This window comes from Cyprinus carpio, chromosome A12 (assembly GCF_018340385.1).
Source record: "Cyprinus carpio isolate SPL01 chromosome A12, ASM1834038v1, whole genome shotgun sequence".
Classification (NCBI taxonomy): Eukaryota; Metazoa; Chordata; class Actinopteri; order Cypriniformes; family Cyprinidae; genus Cyprinus; species Cyprinus carpio.
The window spans coordinates 15,717,705-15,736,561 of NC_056583.1; the positions used below are offsets into that span (position 1 = coordinate 15,717,705).

An 18,857-nucleotide genomic window follows, 5' to 3' on the forward strand; every position below is an offset into this window, starting at 1 on the left:
AAAAATCATACAAATCATTAAAAACAAACACTAAAGCTGAAATATAATCAAACAAAAAATAAATACACCCTTGGAACTTTCAGCTGAATTTGGGATATAGATCTAGAGCAGTAACTATCTGAATAATAGGTTAAAATATTAGAAATATAAGAATTTAATTTGTCTAAAAGAGCCTTTGCAAAAATATATATATACATATGCAGTTTTCTCATGTGATGCAGGGATGACGAAGCTAGAGACAAATATAAAATATAGTGCTAAATATGAAAATAAATACTATGGAGGAATTTTTTGGTCAGATTATAAACTAAAAGTCTAAAACTAAAAGTCTTAAACCAAAACTAAAAATCTAAATTTGAAATTTAAAGTCAAAATCGAAAATTAATCTGGTATTTAGGATTGGGCATTTTGTATTTAGGATTGGGCATTTTGTATTTAGGATTGGGCATTTTCTATTTAGGGTTGGGCATTTGGTCATTTAGCCAATTAGGATTTAGGATTGGGCATTTGGGGATTTAGGATTGTGAATTTGGTATTTAGGATTGGGCATTTAATCATTTAGCCATTTAGGATTGAGGATTGGGCATTTGAAGATTGAGGATTGGGCATTTGAGGATTGAGGATTGAGGAGTGTATGCAAATTAGGAGGCGTGGCCCAAAATACTGGAGGCTGGGTTTGAAATGGCTGGTGCGCAGCGGCACCTTATGGACAGCAGAGGGAGCTCCCAGTGCTAAGGAGCACACTGTAATGAAACCAAACAGAGCGAGTGAGCGGCTTGAGCGAGGACTGTGTGATAACTTCAACTTAATGACAGCTTTGTAACATTTTTGGCCTCAAACCGAGCGTACAACTGATGCTTGCGCGCGGTTAAATCACCTCCGCGAGATGAAAACAAAAGCGCACGCGAGGAAACGGGAGCCCGCGAGCTCATTTCAAACTCTCGCGCACGCGTGACATGTTCTTTGTAGTGATGGGTCGTTCGTGAATGAGCCGACTCTGAGAGCCGGCTCTTGTAGGTAAACGACGAGAGCTGCCTCGCATATCTGAAGAGCCGACTCTATTTAAAAAAATATATATATATAACCTATAGAAATTAAATCATTATGTAATAATGAAATAATGGATGCATTTTATTTTATTTAAAATAATTGACTAATTCAAAGAACAAAAAAAAATTATATAGGCCTAAAGGCGCACATATTCGTCTGAACAGCCTCACATTCTGTTCCTGTCAATCATACACGAGGTGTCAACCAATTATATGGCATGAGGAAGGGGCCGGGCCATCACACACACACCACACACACAGTGTCAAACTCGGAGAAGAAACAGCATCAGCCCCTCGAAAGTAAGGCAGCTTGCATTTCTGAATGCAAATCTATCATAAAATAAAAATATGATCAGCATTGTGTGTGTGTGTGTTCATACTAGTTATACAAAACATAACTAGTGAGATAGTTCATGCTGGTTATATAACATGCCAAAAAGAGGGACCAGTTTAATCCTTTCAGTTATTTATTTTTCTTTAATATGGGTTCCATTATGTTGTTCAGATTCAGATTGTATTTGTTTTGTAATGTTGTTGTTTCTATACATTAAAAAGTTGTAATTTAAATGCAAATGTTTAATAGTATTCTTTTTTTCATAACAAATCAATGCATTTGTAAAGAAATTGTGAGACATTGTGAGTTTGATTTCATTTAATAATTTACTAGAATTGTTTTCACACCTATCATAGTCAAAACATTATTGTTTTTTAAAGAGGCCGTTTGTGAGCCAAAAGAGCCGGCTCTTTTCAGTGAGCCGAGTCAAACGAGCCGGCTCACGAAAAAGAACCGTTGCCCATTTGCGCGCAATACAAGCCCTCGCGCGCGCATGATCATTCCCCAGCTGCTCGCGCTCGATCTTCTCACCTGCTCGCTCGAACACTTTTATTTTTGTCAGTCGTGAATGATCATTTTGTCAGCTGGGGAATGATCATGCGCGCGCGAGGGCTTGTATTGTGCGCAAAGAACATGTTACGCGCGCGCGAGAGTTTGAAATGAGCTCGCAGGCTCCCGTTTCCTCGCGTGCGATATTGTTTTCATCTCGCGGAGGTAATTTACCGCGCGCACGCAAGCATCAGTTGTGCGCTCGGTTTGAGGCCACAAATGTTACAAAGCTGTCATTAAGTTGAAGTTATCACACAGTCCTCGCTCAAGCCGCTCACTCGCTCTGTTGGTTTCATTACAGTGTGCTCCTTAGCACTGGGAGCTCCCTCTGCTGTCCATAAGGTGCCGCTGCGCACCAGCCATTTCAAACCCAGCCTCCAGTATTTGGGCCACGCCTCCTAATTTGCATACACTCCTCAATCCTCAATCCTCAAATGCCCAATCCTCAATCTTCAAATGCCCAATCCTCAATCCTAAATGGCTAAATCATTAAATGCCCAATCCTAAATACCAAATTCACAATCCTAAATCCCCAAATGCCCAATCCTAAATCCTAAATGGCTAAATAACCAAATGCCCAACCCTAAATAGAAAATGCCCAATCCTAAAAACAAAATGCCCCTATCCTAAATACCAAATGCCCAATCCTAAATACCAAATTAATTTTCGACTTGGACTTTAAGTTTCAAATTTAGATTTTTAGTTTTGGTTTAAGACTTTTAGTTTTAGACTTTTAGCTTATAATCTGACCAAAAAATTCCTCCATACAGCACCACAAACAAAATGTAATGCTGCATGATAAACAGAGTCTATATATGTAAACATTTATACCAACCTACTTTTTCTATGAATATACCATATAAGGTCAAAATTGCCACATTCATCATGTGACTAAAAATCTGATTTAAAAAAAAAATAATAACAGTTTCAGCTGTAGCAGTGAATGCTGCATTATTTGAAATTCACTCTGTAGTGCTTTCTTGATTGAAACAAGATGCTGTTGTATATATATCTGTGTCATCAGCATACAAATTAATTTTAGTTAAATTTATTCCAAGACCTAAATCATTGATAAAGAAAGAAAATAAAAGAGGAGCTAAAACTGATCCTTTACCCTGCTTTTTACTTTAAAGTGCCCCTATTATGCCTTTTCGACTATTACCTTTCATGCAGTGTGTCATGTAGCTGTATGTGAACATAACCTATCTGCAAAGTTGTGAAGCCGACAGTGCACGATAAATAAAGTTATTGTCTATCAAAAAAAAAAAAAGAGTTGGCTCTCAATCGCCTAAACGAGTCGTCAGGAATTAGAATCTTATTCTGTTACGGCTCTACTTCACGAAGTAACACATTTGCATAATGTTTGCCCACGTTTTACATCGCCAACTTGCCTGTCCACAAACAGTAAAATTTCTGTGTGGTTAATACATGTTGAGAAGACGATGTATCCTACGCTGTGAGAGTAAATTTGTTTGATCACATTTTGTAATTACCGCAAACGTTTCAACACTTGACACTTACCACTGAGAAATGTCCTGCTCCAGTCATACTTGTGAATCAGTCTCTTGTTGATCAGTTTAACCGTTTCATCATCAGACTCCAGCTTGATTTGGTAAGCTACAATTGATACTATCTTTTCTGTGTCTTGACAAGTCTTCAGGGCTGTCATTCTGTCATGACAATGAGTGTTTCGATTCCAACACACGCTATACACAGTAGACCAATCCAGAACCATAGAGAGAGCTTTCTTTGGCTCTGGACCAATCACAAAGGACTGTGCCATCTGCCCAATCACAGCAGTGAGGGCTCACTTGAAGGAGGGGTTTATGAATCACGTAGATGTGAGGTAAAATTAAATAAAAAAAAAATTCTCAGAAAAAAAACAACATGTTGTTACACCTCACACACATAAAAACTTTTTATAAGACACACAAAAAAAAATAATAAAAACCAAAAAAAGCATAAAAAAAGACACACTTTAAGAAATTTATATCTATGATTCAAATACTTTAGCTAAAACTGGTAGACATGAGATAAAATGTTAATTATTGGGATTTGAAGGATCTCCACCATTTAATAACAGGATGACTGTTGCTGATTTCCATGTTTTCAGTAAGTGATGCTTATAGAAATATCAGCTGCCAATCTTAAAAAGTAGGGATCAATTTTATCGATTCCTGCTGATTTTTTTTTATATCAAATTTCACTAAAGCTTTATGTAGTTTTGCAGCAGTAAATTGAACAACTGTGAAGGACAATGTTGAACAGGATTTAAACTTTACACAGGAGCACAATCATCTAAATTACTATAGTCAGATGTGAAACCAGCTGATATAAAATTATTAGTAAATATATCTGCACTCTTTACTACAGAATGGTTAACATTTAAATAATCAGGAAAGTTGATTGATGAGCTTGGTGCCGAATTGGATTTGACTAATTTGCAGAACTTTGTAGTGTTAGTTACATTTTCATTTATCATAGAAAGATGATAATCACATTTTGCGCTTCTTTTAATGTTGTGTTTTTATTTCATAGTGTTCTGTAGGAGATCCAATCTAGAGAATCCTTTGTTTTCTTAGCTTTAGCCCAAGCAGCATTCCTCTTTCCAATAAAAGTATAAATGGTATCGTTAAACCAAGGATTATTTTTCCCACTTATCCTAAATCGTTTAAATGGAGCATGATTATCACAAATGGATTAAAAAAAATAAATAAATTAATAATCCCAAGCAAGGTTAACATCTAGCATGCATGATACAACAGTCAAACCAGTGTTATAATTATTGTGTAAAATTGCTTGTTCATTAAAATGTTTAAAGAATATTTTATGAATAAATCATATGCTTAGGAGTCTTACAATTTCTCACAAAATCCAATATCCAATAAAGTACATCTATCCAGGTCTTTTTTATTATTATTATTATTATTTAATCAGGTTGTAGAGTTTATAATAATATCAAATTAAAGATTTAATTTTAGTTTGCTGAATGACTATACAGGAACAGTTTAAATTAGATTCCACATATATTGCAACTCCTCTTTTTTTTTTTTTTTTTTTTTTTTTTTTTGTTTTTTACATGATCAGTTCTGAAAATATTGTATGCATCGATAATTATATAATTTGTAATTGATGCTTTTAACCATATTTAATTAAAAACCATAATGTCTGCATCAGTCATATCAGCCCAAACTCTTAATGAATCAGTCAGACTGCGCAGATTCGTATGAAGAAACCAAAGTCAGTTTGTAGATTTATATTCATCAGGCATTTGAAGGTGGACTTTTTCTGGTCCTGGATTGGGGTGGACATTTCCAATATAGCCGGTACACAGGTGAGGCCTCTGATCTTGAATTTTGCCCCTGTCAATCTTGCATGTATGAAGTATCTATTCTGATTTTCCTGTAATTTATTTTGGTTAACAGATGCAAAGAGTGTGACTGAATCTGCTCTTTTTGGTGAAGAAGTCAACATCACCTGTCAGATCCCAGAGGAACATGAAGTTCATTTCTGCAAAGAGGATGATAATCACATCTGCCAAACCATCAGCTCATCTAAAGTGACAGAAATGAGTGGTTCATCAGAGAGAAATGAAGAGAGAGTTGTTACAGTGAGCTTCAGTAATGTGAGTGTGAGAGATGCTGGAGTTTACTGGTGTGGAGCAGAAACCAGAGACACATATCTGACTTTCATCTCCCTGAACACTAAAATTCAGCTCAACCTCATCAGTGAGTCCATTCAGATTGTTTGCAATGTAGCTATCAAACATTTCTATGCAGAGTCACAGCGAGATGAATGTTGAGTTAATAAGGTGCATTTTAAATGAATAAAACATCTGATTGACAGCTAAAGTGGGCGTGTCTAGAGTGAGCGGCTCCTCAGGAGGTCGTTTGATGATCAAGTGTGAACATCCTCAATACAAAACCAACCCAAAATACATCTGTAAAGAATCAGACGGATGTTCAGAGAGGAAGAATCCAGGAGTTCAGGGTGAATGGATGGAGAATGGAGATGTTTCTTTATATGACGACACCAGAGCAGGAGTCTTGATGGTGTTTTTTAGAGAGCTGAAAGCTGCAGATGCAGGAACATACAGGTGTGGAGTGAAAGTATCTGACTATACTGAGAGCTTCACTCAACTACAGCTGAGCATCAGACACGGTGAGGAAACTTTACTTTATCTTGTATATGTAAATTATTTGTTCAGATTTTTTTGTGTGATTTCTTTTGGCTTATAGATGAAAAATATCCAAACAGCGTGAATGAATCTGCTCATATTGGTAAAGAAGTCAACATCACCTGTCAGATCCCAGAGGAGCACAAGTTTCATTTCTGCAAAGAGGATGATAATCACACTTATAATCACATCTGCCAAAACATCATCTCATCTAAAGGGACAGAAATGAGTGGTTCATCAGAGAGAAATGAAGAGAGAGTTGTTACAGTGAGCTTCAGTAATGTGAGTGTGGGAGATGCTGGAGTTTACTGGTGTGGAGCAGAAACCAGAGACACAAATCTGACTTTCATCTCCCTGAACACTAAAATTCAGCTCAACCTCATCAGTGAGTCCATTCAGATGAGTTCACTGTAGTAAACACATTATATCCACAATCATTTGTGTTAAATGTCTGTGTTTGATTGTTTTTAGTGCCTCCAGTAGTGAGACATGAAGGAGAATCTGCTGAGATCATCTGCTCTTATGATTCAATCTATAAATCAAAGCCAAAGTCTCTCTGTAAGGGGAAGTGCTCCACTAGAGACAGAAATCCTCTCAGTGAGACTGTGAGAGAAGAGAAAGAGACCAAGACCGGCAGATTGACTCTGAATGATGACGTCACTGCAGGTGTCTTCACTGGGACCATAACTGGACTGACAGCAGAGGATGCTGGGAAATACTGGTGTGCAGTGACATTAGAAACAGAGCTCAATTATCTTTACACTCATCTGATCGTCATCATGAACGAGGGTGAGGAAGGTTTCTGCATCTGAATATGTGAAACTACGGCTGTGAATTGATGTTCTTGTGTCTGTAAACATTTCCAGAGCTGAACTTGACTAAGTATGAAGGAGACGACGTGTCAATCCAGTGCAAACATCATGATGAAGATCAGAAAAGATTCTGCAAAGCACATGAAGCCTCCATGTGTGTGAAGGATGGAGTTTCATTGGAGACGATCAGAGATGATCGATTCTCTTTCAGCGATGAAGCATCTACTGGAGTCTTTACTGTGAACATCACTGATCTGAGAGAAGAGGATTCTGGGATATACTGGTGTGGAGCTCACGCCATTATTAAAGTCAATCTTGAAGTCAACAAAGGTATGTTTTACTTTGACCTGAACTATTTAAAGGTGATTATTATCAGTAATTGTCTTGGCCTCACAGATAGTGGTAGATTTAGAGATTAGGTATCTGAAAGTGAAGCTGAGTAGTTTGTGATTTCCTCAGGTTATGAAAGCAGAAGTGAAAGAACTGAGCAGCCACAAATAGATTTTAGGAAATTTGCTGATGCAAATTATATTGTATTATATCAAAATTAAAACTGCACTAAATGCTAAGATATGGCTGCTGTATGTTTTACGTAAAATGTGGTTTATTGCACATACTGTGGTTTTTGAACTGGTATTACTGGCACCTGTTTTCCAGGTGTTTCTGGCAGAATCACAGTCTCTTGCGTTTGTGTGACTCTGCTGCTGATGGGAGCGTCTGTCCTGTTATTATACAAATTAGGATATATCAAGACACGAGGTGATGATCGCAAACAAACACATGATTTAATGGTCTACTGGCCTTGTGTGACCTGCTTCTGTTTTACTTTCTTCCTGTCCTGTCCTGACTTTAAATAGCATCAGCAGTTTAGCCAGTTCTCATTTGATTTCTTGGAAAATGGGACTGAGTTTTTTTCTGTTACTAATTATTTGACTTCTTTCCAACCTTGTCCTTCCTGAAGACACTCTAATACTGCACACTCAGGCCCAGATTGACTAAACAGTAAACAGATCATATTATGTTTTCTTAAGGCAGCTGTAGTGTATTGTTGCAAATTAAAACTATTAAGTAAGTTTTGTTGTACTCTGGTTATAATCCACAGATCAGCACCCTTCCCCGGACAGGACGGAGATGAGCAGCGGAGAGGTGAGGGGTGTTTAGTTTCTTGTTTATTGAACATTTTGTTGATTCTCATTTGCACATGAAGCAAAATTAGAACCAGATTAATGAATTACAGAACATATGACTTGTTTTCATGTGACTGACCAGCAATGCCAAAAATACTCATTAGTAAATGAGTATTAGCAAATTAGCAAAAACTTAATACTTCACCTCCTGAGTACTTGGGGGGGGGGGGGTCAGTGTTTGCCATGCTTGTTTTTAGGGTTGCACAGTTTGTTAAAAACTTTGTGATTATCAATATACTTATTTAATAATAATAATAATAATAATAATAATAATGTGATGTTATGAATATGAAATGTTATTGTAAATGCTCATGTTTAAATGAAGACATACTCAATCTAGTTTATTTCTCTCTAAATCTATTTTCAGGCCTCTCATGCAGCATGTGACTATGAGAATATCAAAGATGCCAGACGTCACTCAGTCCCGGATACTGAGGAAACGGCGTTATATTCCACTGTCACACATCCCACAGACTCGTCTGATCCAAACGACCCGCTGTATTCTACAGTACAGTTACCCACAAACCCCTCTGATGGGCTCCTGTACGCTTCTGTCCATTTCCAGAAGCATGAAGAGTCTCTCAGCGATGCTAAAGTTACCTTCAGTAACGAGGAGGTTTACTGTAATTACACCATGGTCAGTCCCCACATGTCACTCAACTAGCTCCACTCAACACTCAGGTGTTTGTTTGTTTTTTTTTTGTTTTTTTTTGCAATTATGCCAAAGAACCCTTTTTGGTTCCCCAAATAACCTTTCAGTGAACTGTTCTTGGTGCCATGGATCTTAAAGGTTCTTCATGCAACCATCAAGGCCAGTAAAAAAACTTTATTTTTAAAAGAGTATAGAATCTGGTCACAAGTGCAGTGAAATTTTAATGCATACAGTGACTCCTAAAATTATTTACACACTTCAGTGACACTTAAAAATGCATTTCATTAGATATAAAATTCTTTATATATATATAAAAAAAACAAATACCATTTATTGTAAAGAAAATCAGCAAAAGTACTTTCAAAAGTACACTCAAAATAAGAAGTATTCCATGACTTTGCGCATGTTTGTGATTAGTGGAACATGTTCACAGTGAACTTGATGAACCACCCTTGTGTACGCTCATAAATGTGAAAGAAATTCATAATTGTGAGGAAAAACTCTAGTAGCACTTGTTTGCACGTGACACTTGATCTGCTCTCTCTGTTTACTCTCAGACGTTTATCAGTTTACTATAGTTAGTCATTTTGTCACACCTCCGTGAAATTACAGATAAGAGTCTGTTGATAAACTTAGAAAACACAAGAGAGGAGCATCTGCTGAAAATGTACAAGAAAACAACTCAACTGGACACTTTTTTTTTTTACACCACAGCGGGGGTTTTCAGTGTTGTTCATGCACAACACACCCTTGCACCCACAAGAAATGTCTGATGCATAAAAACGCAGAAAGAAAATGGAACCACATACAGATGTATTTTTATTATGAATTTTACTCACTGCAGCTGTTATTCTATTTATTCTTTCTAACTGCACTGTGTTTGTTCAGAGATGCCTCATTTGGAGCAGAAGGATTATGTGAAATAAAAAAGTGTGTTTAGGTGCCATACCAGTTATGAGATATTAATATAGGCTGAATGAATCATGTGCCTTGTTCATTTCATGTCTGTTGTACAATTCAACATCTGTGTGTTTGTGTTTGTTATATACAGTTTTAAGTTTTTTTCACGTATCAAGTGTTTTATATTCAAAGTGTTAATCATACAGGGACACTAACCCAAATCACCTTCAGCTAGTCAGTTGTTTGACTAGACTCTAATTATTTACTTTGTATACCACACGTTTAAGTTTGCTGCCCTCTGCTGTTAAAGCATTAAAAATGCAGTTTAAACCTTCACTTGTTCTCTGGTTTGATTCAATTACTATTATATGACACTCATATATTTAACTCAGGTGCTGTCCATTTCTTCTGATCATCCTTGAGATGGTTCTACGCCTTCATTTGAGTCCAGCTGTGTTTGATTATACTGATTGGACTTGATTAGGAAAGCCACACACCTGTCTATATAAGACCTAACAGCTCACAGTGCATGTCAGAGCAAATGAGAATCATGAGGTCAAAGGAACTGCTGAAGAGCTCAGAGACAGAATTGTGGCAAGGCACAGATCTGAGCAAGGTTACAAAACAATTTCAGGTGCACTTAAGGTTCCTAAGAGCACAGTGGCCTCCATAATCCTTAAATGGAAGACGTTTGGGACGACCAGTACCCTTTCTAGAGCTGGCCGTCCAGCCAAACTGAGCGATCGGGGGAGAAGAGTCTTGGTGAGAGAGGTAAAGAAGAACCCAAAGATCACTGTGGCTGAGCTCCAGAGATGCAGTCGGGAGATAAGAGAAAGTTGTAGAAAGCCAACCAACACTGCAGCCCTCCACCAGCCGGGGCTTTATGGCAGAGTGGGCCGACGGAAGCCTCTCCTCAGTGCAAGACACATGAAAAAACACCTGAAGCACTCCAAGATGGTGAGAAATAAGATTCTTTGGTCTGATGAGACCAAGATAGAACTTTTTGGCCTTAATTCTAAGCGGTATGTGTGGAGAAAACCAGGCACTGCTCATCACCTGTCCAATACAGTCCCAACAGTGAAGCATGGTGGTGGCAGCATCATGCTGTGGGGGTGTTTTTCAGCGGCAGGGACAGATGAATGCGGCCAAGTACAGCGATATCCTGGACGAAAACCTTCTCCAGAGGGCTCAGGACCTCAGACTGGGCCGAAGGTTCACCTTCCAACAAGACAATGACCCTAAGCACACAGCTAAAATAAAGAAGGAGTGGCTTCACAACAACTCCGTGACTGTTCTTGAATGGTCCAACCAGAGCCCTGACTTAAACCCAATTGAGCATCTCTGGAGAGACCTGAAAATGGCTGTCCACCAACGTTTACCATCAAACCTGACAGAACTGGAGAGGATCTGCAAGGAGGAATGACAGAGGATTCCCAAATCCAGGTGTGAGAAACTTGTTGCCTCTTTCCCAAAAAGACACATGGCTGTATTAGATCAAAAGGGTGCTTCTACTAAATACTGAGCAAAGGGTCTGAATACTTAGGACCATGTGATATTTCAGTTTTTCTATTTTAATAAATCTGCAAAAATGTCAACAATTCTTTGTTTTTCTGTCAATATGGGGTGCTGTGTGTACATTAATGAGGAAAAAAAATGAACTTAAATGATTTTAGCAAATGGCTGCAATATAACAAAGAGTGAAAAATTTAAGGGGGTCTGAATACTTTCCGTACCCACTGTATATATCCTGGCTCTTCCAAGCTTTATAATGTCAGTGAGTGGGTGTTTCTTGTCAATAGCCCAAAAGAAGTTCAGTAAAGCGCAACCTTCCATAATAAAAAAAGTGCTCCACATGGCTCCAGGGGATGAATAAAGGCCTCCTGTGGCGAATAAATGTGTTTTTGTATGAAACAAATCCATATTTAAAACTTTATAAATCATAATCTCTAGCATTCTCTAAACATTTCATATGTTAATATCCATTTGTTGGTGAACTCTCCCTTTCAGTTTGAGTTTCACTGGATTAATGTTTCAGTGTTGGTCCTGTTGCTTGCCAGATTGTTTTGCATATTATAGTGCACTGTTCCTTTCACACTCTCAATCTAATTTTTTTTATTGTGTTTTGTAGTGTCATCATTATGGTGAATATGTGTTTGATTCTGTTATTAGCTGGAGGACTGAGTTTGTTGTTGGTCAAGCAGAGATGTGAAAAGACACAAGGTACAAACACAAATGCTCCAAAACCAAACGTGATACAGAAATCTCCTAACTTCTGTTTTCTTGTATATTCACTTTCATCATTTTGTCCATCCACAGGTTCAGTCTCATCAGATCAGAGGAACACAAGAGACAATGATGAGGTAAATGTGTGTCTACAGTGTTTATCTATTAGCATGACTACAGTATTTCCCAAACAGTGTAGAACAACATTGGTGTTCAGTTACAGAAGTATTTCAAAAAGATTGTAAATCTTGGCATAACTGATAAACCCAGATGTTATTCAATTAAAATAATAAACCTGTCCCTTTCAGGTGGCCTCATCTGTTTATTATGCAACGATCCCAGACTCTGGAAACACATCATTACAGCCGTCTGTTCAAAAGCCCATTGGTTTAAACACGGTTTATGACACGGCACATTTACCCACAAACCTCCCTGACAGTGATTTCTACACACTGGCTGAACAACCTCAAAATATGACATGTTTGTGATTCAGTATGTTGGCATATATTAGAATAAATAAAGTCAATTATTTGTCATTTCAGACCCCTCTCATCCCTTTTTGTTTCAACATAATAATCAATAGAGCACTACTGTCATATAAATGACAGATATAGACTTTAGACTTTAGAAATTCTTATTCACAGCATCATTCCATTCCACATACAGGTCCTTCTCAAAAAAATAGCATATTGTGAAAAAGTTCATTATTTTCCATAATGTAATGATAAAAATTAAACTTTCATATATTTTAGATTCATTGCACACCAACTGAAATATTTCAGGTCTTTTATTGTTTTAATACTGATGATTTTGGCATACAGCTCATGAAAACCCCAAAATTCCTATCTCAAAAAAATTAGCATATTTCATCCGACCAATAAAAGAAAAGTGTTTTTAATACAAAAAAAGTCAACCTTCAAATAATTATGTTCAGTTATGCACTCAATACTTGGTCGGGAATCCTTTTGCAGAAATGACTGCTTCAATGCGGCGTGGCATGGAGGCAATCAGCCTGTGGCACTGCTGAGGTGTTATGGAGGCCCAGGATGCTTCGATAGCGGCCTTAAGCTCATCCAGAGTGTTGGGTCTTGCGTATCTCAACTTTCTCTTCACAATATCCCACAGATTCTCTATGGGGTTCAGGTCAGGAGAGTTGGCAGGCCAATTGAGCACAGTAATACCATGGTCAGTAAACCATTTACCAGTGGTTTTGGCACTGTGAGCAGGTGCCAGGTCATGCTGAAAAAAACGAAATCTTCATCTCCATAAAGCTTTTCAGCAGATGGAAGCATGAAGTGCTCCAAAATCTCCTGATAGCTAGCTGCATTGACCCTGCCCTTGATAAAACACAGTGGACCAACACCCGCAGCTGACATGGCACCCCAGACCATCACTGACTGTGGGTACTTGACACTGGACTTCAGGCATTTTGGAATTTCCTTCTCCCCAGTCTTCCTCCAGACTCTGGCACCTTGATTTCCGAATGACATGCAAAATTTGCTTTCATCCGAAAAAAGTACTTTGGACCACTGAGCAACAGTCCAGTGCTGCTTCTCTGTAGCCCAGGTCAGGCGCTTCCGCCGCTGTTTCTTTTACCAGACTCTTTTAGTCAGACATAAGGAAAGCACAGACCAACAAAGAAGTAAGTAAAAAAAAAAACCCTGGCTACGTGTTCTGTACTAGACTAACTGAGACTTGTCATAGCACTTGTATACCGTTGTTGTTCTCTCGTTGATCTGATTGTTTCTACTGTTCTCATTTGTAAGTCGCTTTGGATAAAAGCGTCTGCTAAATGATTAAATGTAAATGTAAATGTAAGTAATAGCAGTCTTCTTTGATGTGGAGAAGGCATATGATATGCTCTGGAAAGAAGGATTGCTGATAAAATTAAAATCATTAGGAATTAACAGTAGAACATATAATTGGGTTTTGGACTTTTTATTTAACAGGAAAATGTAAGTGAGGGTAGGTTATGAATATTCCAGAGTATACACTGCGGAGAATAGTACTCCACAAGGTAGCGTGTGTAGTCCATTATTAGATTAATGATATTTTCTCTCAGGTTGAACAAAATGTAGGAAAATCTTTGTATGCAGATGACAGGGCTTTGTGGATTAGAGGCCACAATATTTTCATATGTCAATAAGAAAACCCAAACTGCAACTGATGAAGTGGAAAAGTGGACCCATAAATGGGGATATAAATTATCTGTAGGTTATTTGTTTTTTTTTTTCAAGGCGGCACAAAATCTCACCCCTTTCTTTGAATCTATGTGGTAGACAACTGGAGCAAGTAAAAGCTATTAGGTTTCTTGGGGTTTGGTTTGATAAAAAAATTAACATGGAAAGTTCATCTGAATAAAATTAAGGACAAATGTAAAAGGTCATCAACATACTTCGGTGTTTATCAGGACAGGAATGGGGAGCAAGTAGAGCATCTCTACAAAACATATATTGGGCACTAGTGAGATCTCTTCTTGACTATGGATGTATAGCTTACATGTCAGCAGCAGAATCAAACCTCAAGGAATTAGATGTATTGCAAGCTCAGGCCCTGAGAATCTGTAGTGGGGCATTCAAATCATCTCCGGTATCATCAATGCAGGTGGAAATGGAAGAAATGTCATTAAGAATTATAAGAGTAAAATGAATGATGGCATACTGGGTCAATCTCCAAGGATAAAATGAAAAACATCCTGTCAAAAGAAAGAAAGAAATATAAGATTACATCAATTACAGTACAGTAATACAGTAGCAATTTCCTCAATCCCTCCCTTTCCAAATGTTGACCTTAGTATACAGCAGGAACTGAAAGACAATTCTAATCAACTTCTGATATGGTATATAGTCCAGAAGTATTTTGAGAAACATTCCCACAGTAAATGGTTTTATTCACATGGATCCAAGGATCCTGATACTGGATATGCTGGTGCAGCAGTATATATTCCAATGTGTGAATTTTATATTAAGAAAAGAGTAACCAACCATTTATCAGTATATGCTACAGAGCTATTGGCAATATGAGGCAACAGAGAGGCAGATGAAAGGGACACTTCCTTATTCTACAACGAATACCTCCACTCCATCCTCTTCCTCGGCCGAATGTCAGTTTAATGGCTTTTAAAGAGCACATCATTGAGATGATTATAAAGTAATGATTCATTTTCAAACCTAAAGTCATTCGCTGAAGATCTTAACTTGTATCTTCATTTAGGAATAAAATATTAACTGTATTCTAGTTTCCCTTTATTTCTGACACCACACACAAATTGAATTAAACAAGGGTCCATAAGGCAAAATTTGGTCCAAAAGTCATATTTACCAGAACAGCTGAATGAATGAATAAATGTGCATTTTGGTAGTATGCCAAAGTAATACTGAAAAATGCCTCTCATTGTGGGCCATAATGTCATTATTAGATCACGCTGACACCAAGTGGTCACATATGAGGATACAAACTGTACAGTATGAATGATGCCTGATGTCTCTCGGCTATGATTCAATATATTGTAGGTCTTCTCATTAGAGACTCACTCAGTCATGTGTATGTGTAATAAGCAGCACATAATCTATTCTAAGATCAAGACTGAATTTACTGAATGAAGATCTCAATAGAGGGAGCTCCTGCTGCAAATACTCTGTATTTCACAGAGAGAAGGAGCAAATGAGAGAGAGAGAGAGAGAGAGAGGGAGAGCCCTTCATTAACAGACACCACCAGCAGCACACAGATGAAACAATGATCCAGATCTGTGATGATAAACTCTTCATATTTCAGCTGCTGCTCCTCGTGTCATGTGAGAGTTATTCTGTGTCTTTCTAACAGTCTGTCTGTTCTCAATCAGGTCCATGTTTGCACTGAGCTGTTTCTCTGTATGTTTTTATAGTCGTGGCATGTGAGACGAAAGAGATCTTGACTTTCACTGCACATGAAGGAGGAACAGTTGAGATAAACTGTCCATATGAGTCTAGATATGAAGCACATGAGAAGTATCTCTGCAGAGGAGAATGTCCAAGAATGATTAAAGACAAAGTTGTTGAATCTGGATCAGCAGCTCGAGGCGAGAGATTCTCTCTGACTGACAACAAAACAGCCCACATCTTCACCGTCACCATCTCTGATCTGAGAACAGAGGATCAAGGACAATACTGGTGTGGAGTAAAGATAGGGCTGGGGTTATTGGATGACTTTACAGAGATTCATCTGGAAATTAAACATGGTAAGTCAGAATATTCTGTATGTGCCTCGTATATATGGTGTAAAATACATAGAAACAAAACTAATATAACACTAATATACTCTAAAGAAATATAAGATTTTGCATGTATGACTGCTGTATCATGTTCTGAAAGATGTAGAGAGGTGAGATAACAGAAACCACAGTATCCTCTGCAGAGGCTGAAGAGTCAGTATTCACACCACAGAGGCATCAACAATAAAACTGACCTGCATCACTTCCTGTCACATGTATAAAGAAATGTCAGAGTTAAAACCAGTTACATTTAAGAGCTCCTAAAAAGTTGCATTATCTGTTGACATTTAGCAATTCAAAAGTACAGGTGCTGCACTGTAGCATCATTTCATTTTTATTACATGATCATGTTTGTAAGCAGAGCAGCCAGTGCTGAGCAGAGTAAAAATAGCTGACATGTATTACACTAGTACAATATTTGATAAAACAGCCCGAGACTGAGGATGGAGGACATTACTGGTGTGTGAAAATGAGACTTTGAGATGCTTAATTATCTACTTTATTCTCTGATTTAGTGTCCCGAGTGTCTGGTGTGACTGGAAAGCATCTTTATATTCCCTGCCATTATAAAAGTGAACTGAAGAACAATGTCAAAATCATCTGCAAAGGAAGCGACCCGTCCCTCTGTGAGACATCAGCTATCAGAGTTTCATCAGAGATCAAGAGTAATGGCCGTTTCTCTCTGAGTGATAATGAATCTACTGGAGTCTTTACTGTGACCATCACTAATCTGACAGAAGAGGATTCTGGGATATACTGGTGTGGAGCTGCACAGAGAGGACAAGAGCACAAGAACAAGTGGATTTCAGTGATAGACCTGAACATTTCTGCCGGTAAGATGCCATCAGCATGTTTTGTGTTTTATTTAAGACCAGAATCTCATTGTAAAATCAGTTATCAGAATAAATGTGTTCTTTGTATAGAACTACAATACTGTGTTGAACAAATGCTGCTGTTCACACTTAGCCGCTATATTTCCTGCACACCCCGGACATTAATAACAGCTCAGTCAAGGGGAAAGTCCACAAGTCACATGACCTTTTGCCACAATGTAAGACTATGGAAATTAAACTTTGTATATTTATTTATATTGAATATACAAAAAGCATTGCCTTTACAAACTTAAGTATTCCTTATTCCCACCATATCTGCAATAACTGCATAAACTATGACTGTGACGTAGATTATGTAAATGAGACATCATAAACTAAACCAATGATTACTTGTGGTTCAGGCACATCAGAGAGTGCGTCACCTAAACCAACAACAACTACAGCTTCGTGTCACACCAGCAAACCAGCGACAGAAGATACCGCCTCCAGCAGACCCGTCACGTCTTCATCATCATCATCATCACCTTCAGTGTTAATGTTTTGCTCATCGTCTGCTAATGCAGTGTCACCAAAACCACAACCAGGTGCGATACATTTTGTTGCTCAAATTTTCTGACTGAATGAATTTGTTTCTTAAGTTTATTAAAAATAGGATGTTTTTGTCTGTTTTTCAAGGTTTAACGCCAGTCATCATGCTGTCAGTTATGGGGATATTGATGGTGTTTGGATTCTTAGTGTTTATTTTCTTAAGATGCAGACGAAAGAAATAAGGTAACACTGTCTTCACGCTCTCATACACATAATCTTAAATGATGTAAGATATCTGATCACTTTTCCCACAATAGCATTTTCATAACTGGACGTTCACATCTTGTCAAATTAAAGGCCTTTAATATATTTTATCTCAATCTGGTGTCACGAAACAGGAGTGCGGCTGAGAGACGTCATTCATGTCTTGGCTGATAATCTGTCTGCTAAAGAAGTGAGTTTCATCATGTGTCTGTTTGAGGTCGATCTAACCACTTCTTTGTGGATTCTTATCATCTTTACCTTTGCTTATCTCAAGTGTGTTTTTACTCTGGTGACTCTCTTCAGGCCACTCATACTGTCTGTCATTATGAAGAGATCATTTGCACAGACAGCTACGGTTTGGGCCTTCCTGTGTTTGATGAACACAACACCTGTTCCACCATCATATTTCAGACTACAGACCATCCAGACAGGACTTCAGACGGACAGGAGACATGCAGCTCTCTAACTGTTAGAAAGACTGTGGCATTGGACACCAGGCCATTAACAGTTAAACTCTTACATATCTGAGTCTGATGGACTTCTAATAATTGTATATCCATCATTTGTAGAACAATAAAGCACACAAGGTACATTGTGAAGAATTCAGTTAGTGAAGAAAGCTTCCTAATGATATTGAAAACATATTTGTCAAGTTGTTTATAAATCTGATTGTCCACTTAAAATAAAGAGATACTATTATTTTATCTTTTTAAATATGATATATGGAATAATATTTCTTTGGCTATGATGAGTATTTGAGATTGACAACCGCATTTACTTACAGGTTTGAGTTTTAAAACATCCTGTTGGAAGAAAAATCTATTAAATGCATATTAACAAATCATCTAATACCATAAAATGTGTGATTTCTGTATAATATGTGTTCTGTTATGAAATTGAAGGGCTTGTTTTTGTTTGAAGGGCTCGGCTAAACAGACCAATCAGAGACTATTAACTACTAATCTTTCCTTTATTATACAAATGTGCCATTAAAATGTCTATACATGTATAAAACTGAACTGAGATCAGATAAAACCATTGGTTCATGGATCCACAGAGATCATCGACCCCTAGCTAGCTGTGAACCATTACAATGTTA

At 37.7% G+C, this 18,857-nt stretch overlaps 2 protein-coding genes across 3 annotated transcripts in view; both read left to right on the top strand.

The window, feature by feature from the left end:
• Window positions 1-10,003, top strand: part of LOC109072633 (polymeric immunoglobulin receptor-like) — a 41,950-nt gene extending 31,947 nt beyond the window's left edge. For both annotated transcript variants that reach the window (XM_042767816.1, XM_042767815.1), the window contains 8 exons: window positions 5,358-5,660; window positions 5,779-6,093; window positions 6,171-6,494; window positions 6,581-6,898; window positions 6,976-7,251; window positions 7,579-7,680; window positions 8,024-8,067; window positions 8,476-10,003. In XM_042767816.1, coding sequence (XP_042623750.1) covers window positions 5,358-5,660; window positions 5,779-6,093; window positions 6,171-6,494; window positions 6,581-6,898; window positions 6,976-7,251; window positions 7,579-7,680; window positions 8,024-8,067; window positions 8,476-8,772 — 1,979 coding nt within the window. In that variant the 3' untranslated portion in view covers window positions 8,773-10,003. The remainder of the gene's footprint in view (window positions 1-5,357; window positions 5,661-5,778; window positions 6,094-6,170; window positions 6,495-6,580; window positions 6,899-6,975; window positions 7,252-7,578; window positions 7,681-8,023; window positions 8,068-8,475) is intronic.
• A 5,616-nt stretch (window positions 10,004-15,619) lies between these two features.
• Window positions 15,620-18,602, top strand: LOC109072601 (CMRF35-like molecule 5). Its single transcript, XM_042768067.1, has 7 exons — window positions 15,620-15,677; window positions 15,768-16,100; window positions 16,649-16,966; window positions 17,368-17,550; window positions 17,642-17,737; window positions 17,893-17,948; window positions 18,062-18,602. The coding sequence occupies exons 1-5, from the start codon at window positions 15,620-15,622 to the stop codon at window positions 17,734-17,736; spliced, it is 987 nt and encodes a 328-aa protein (XP_042624001.1). The 3' UTR covers window position 17,737; window positions 17,893-17,948; window positions 18,062-18,602.
• Window positions 18,603-18,857: the final 255 nt, after the last annotated feature.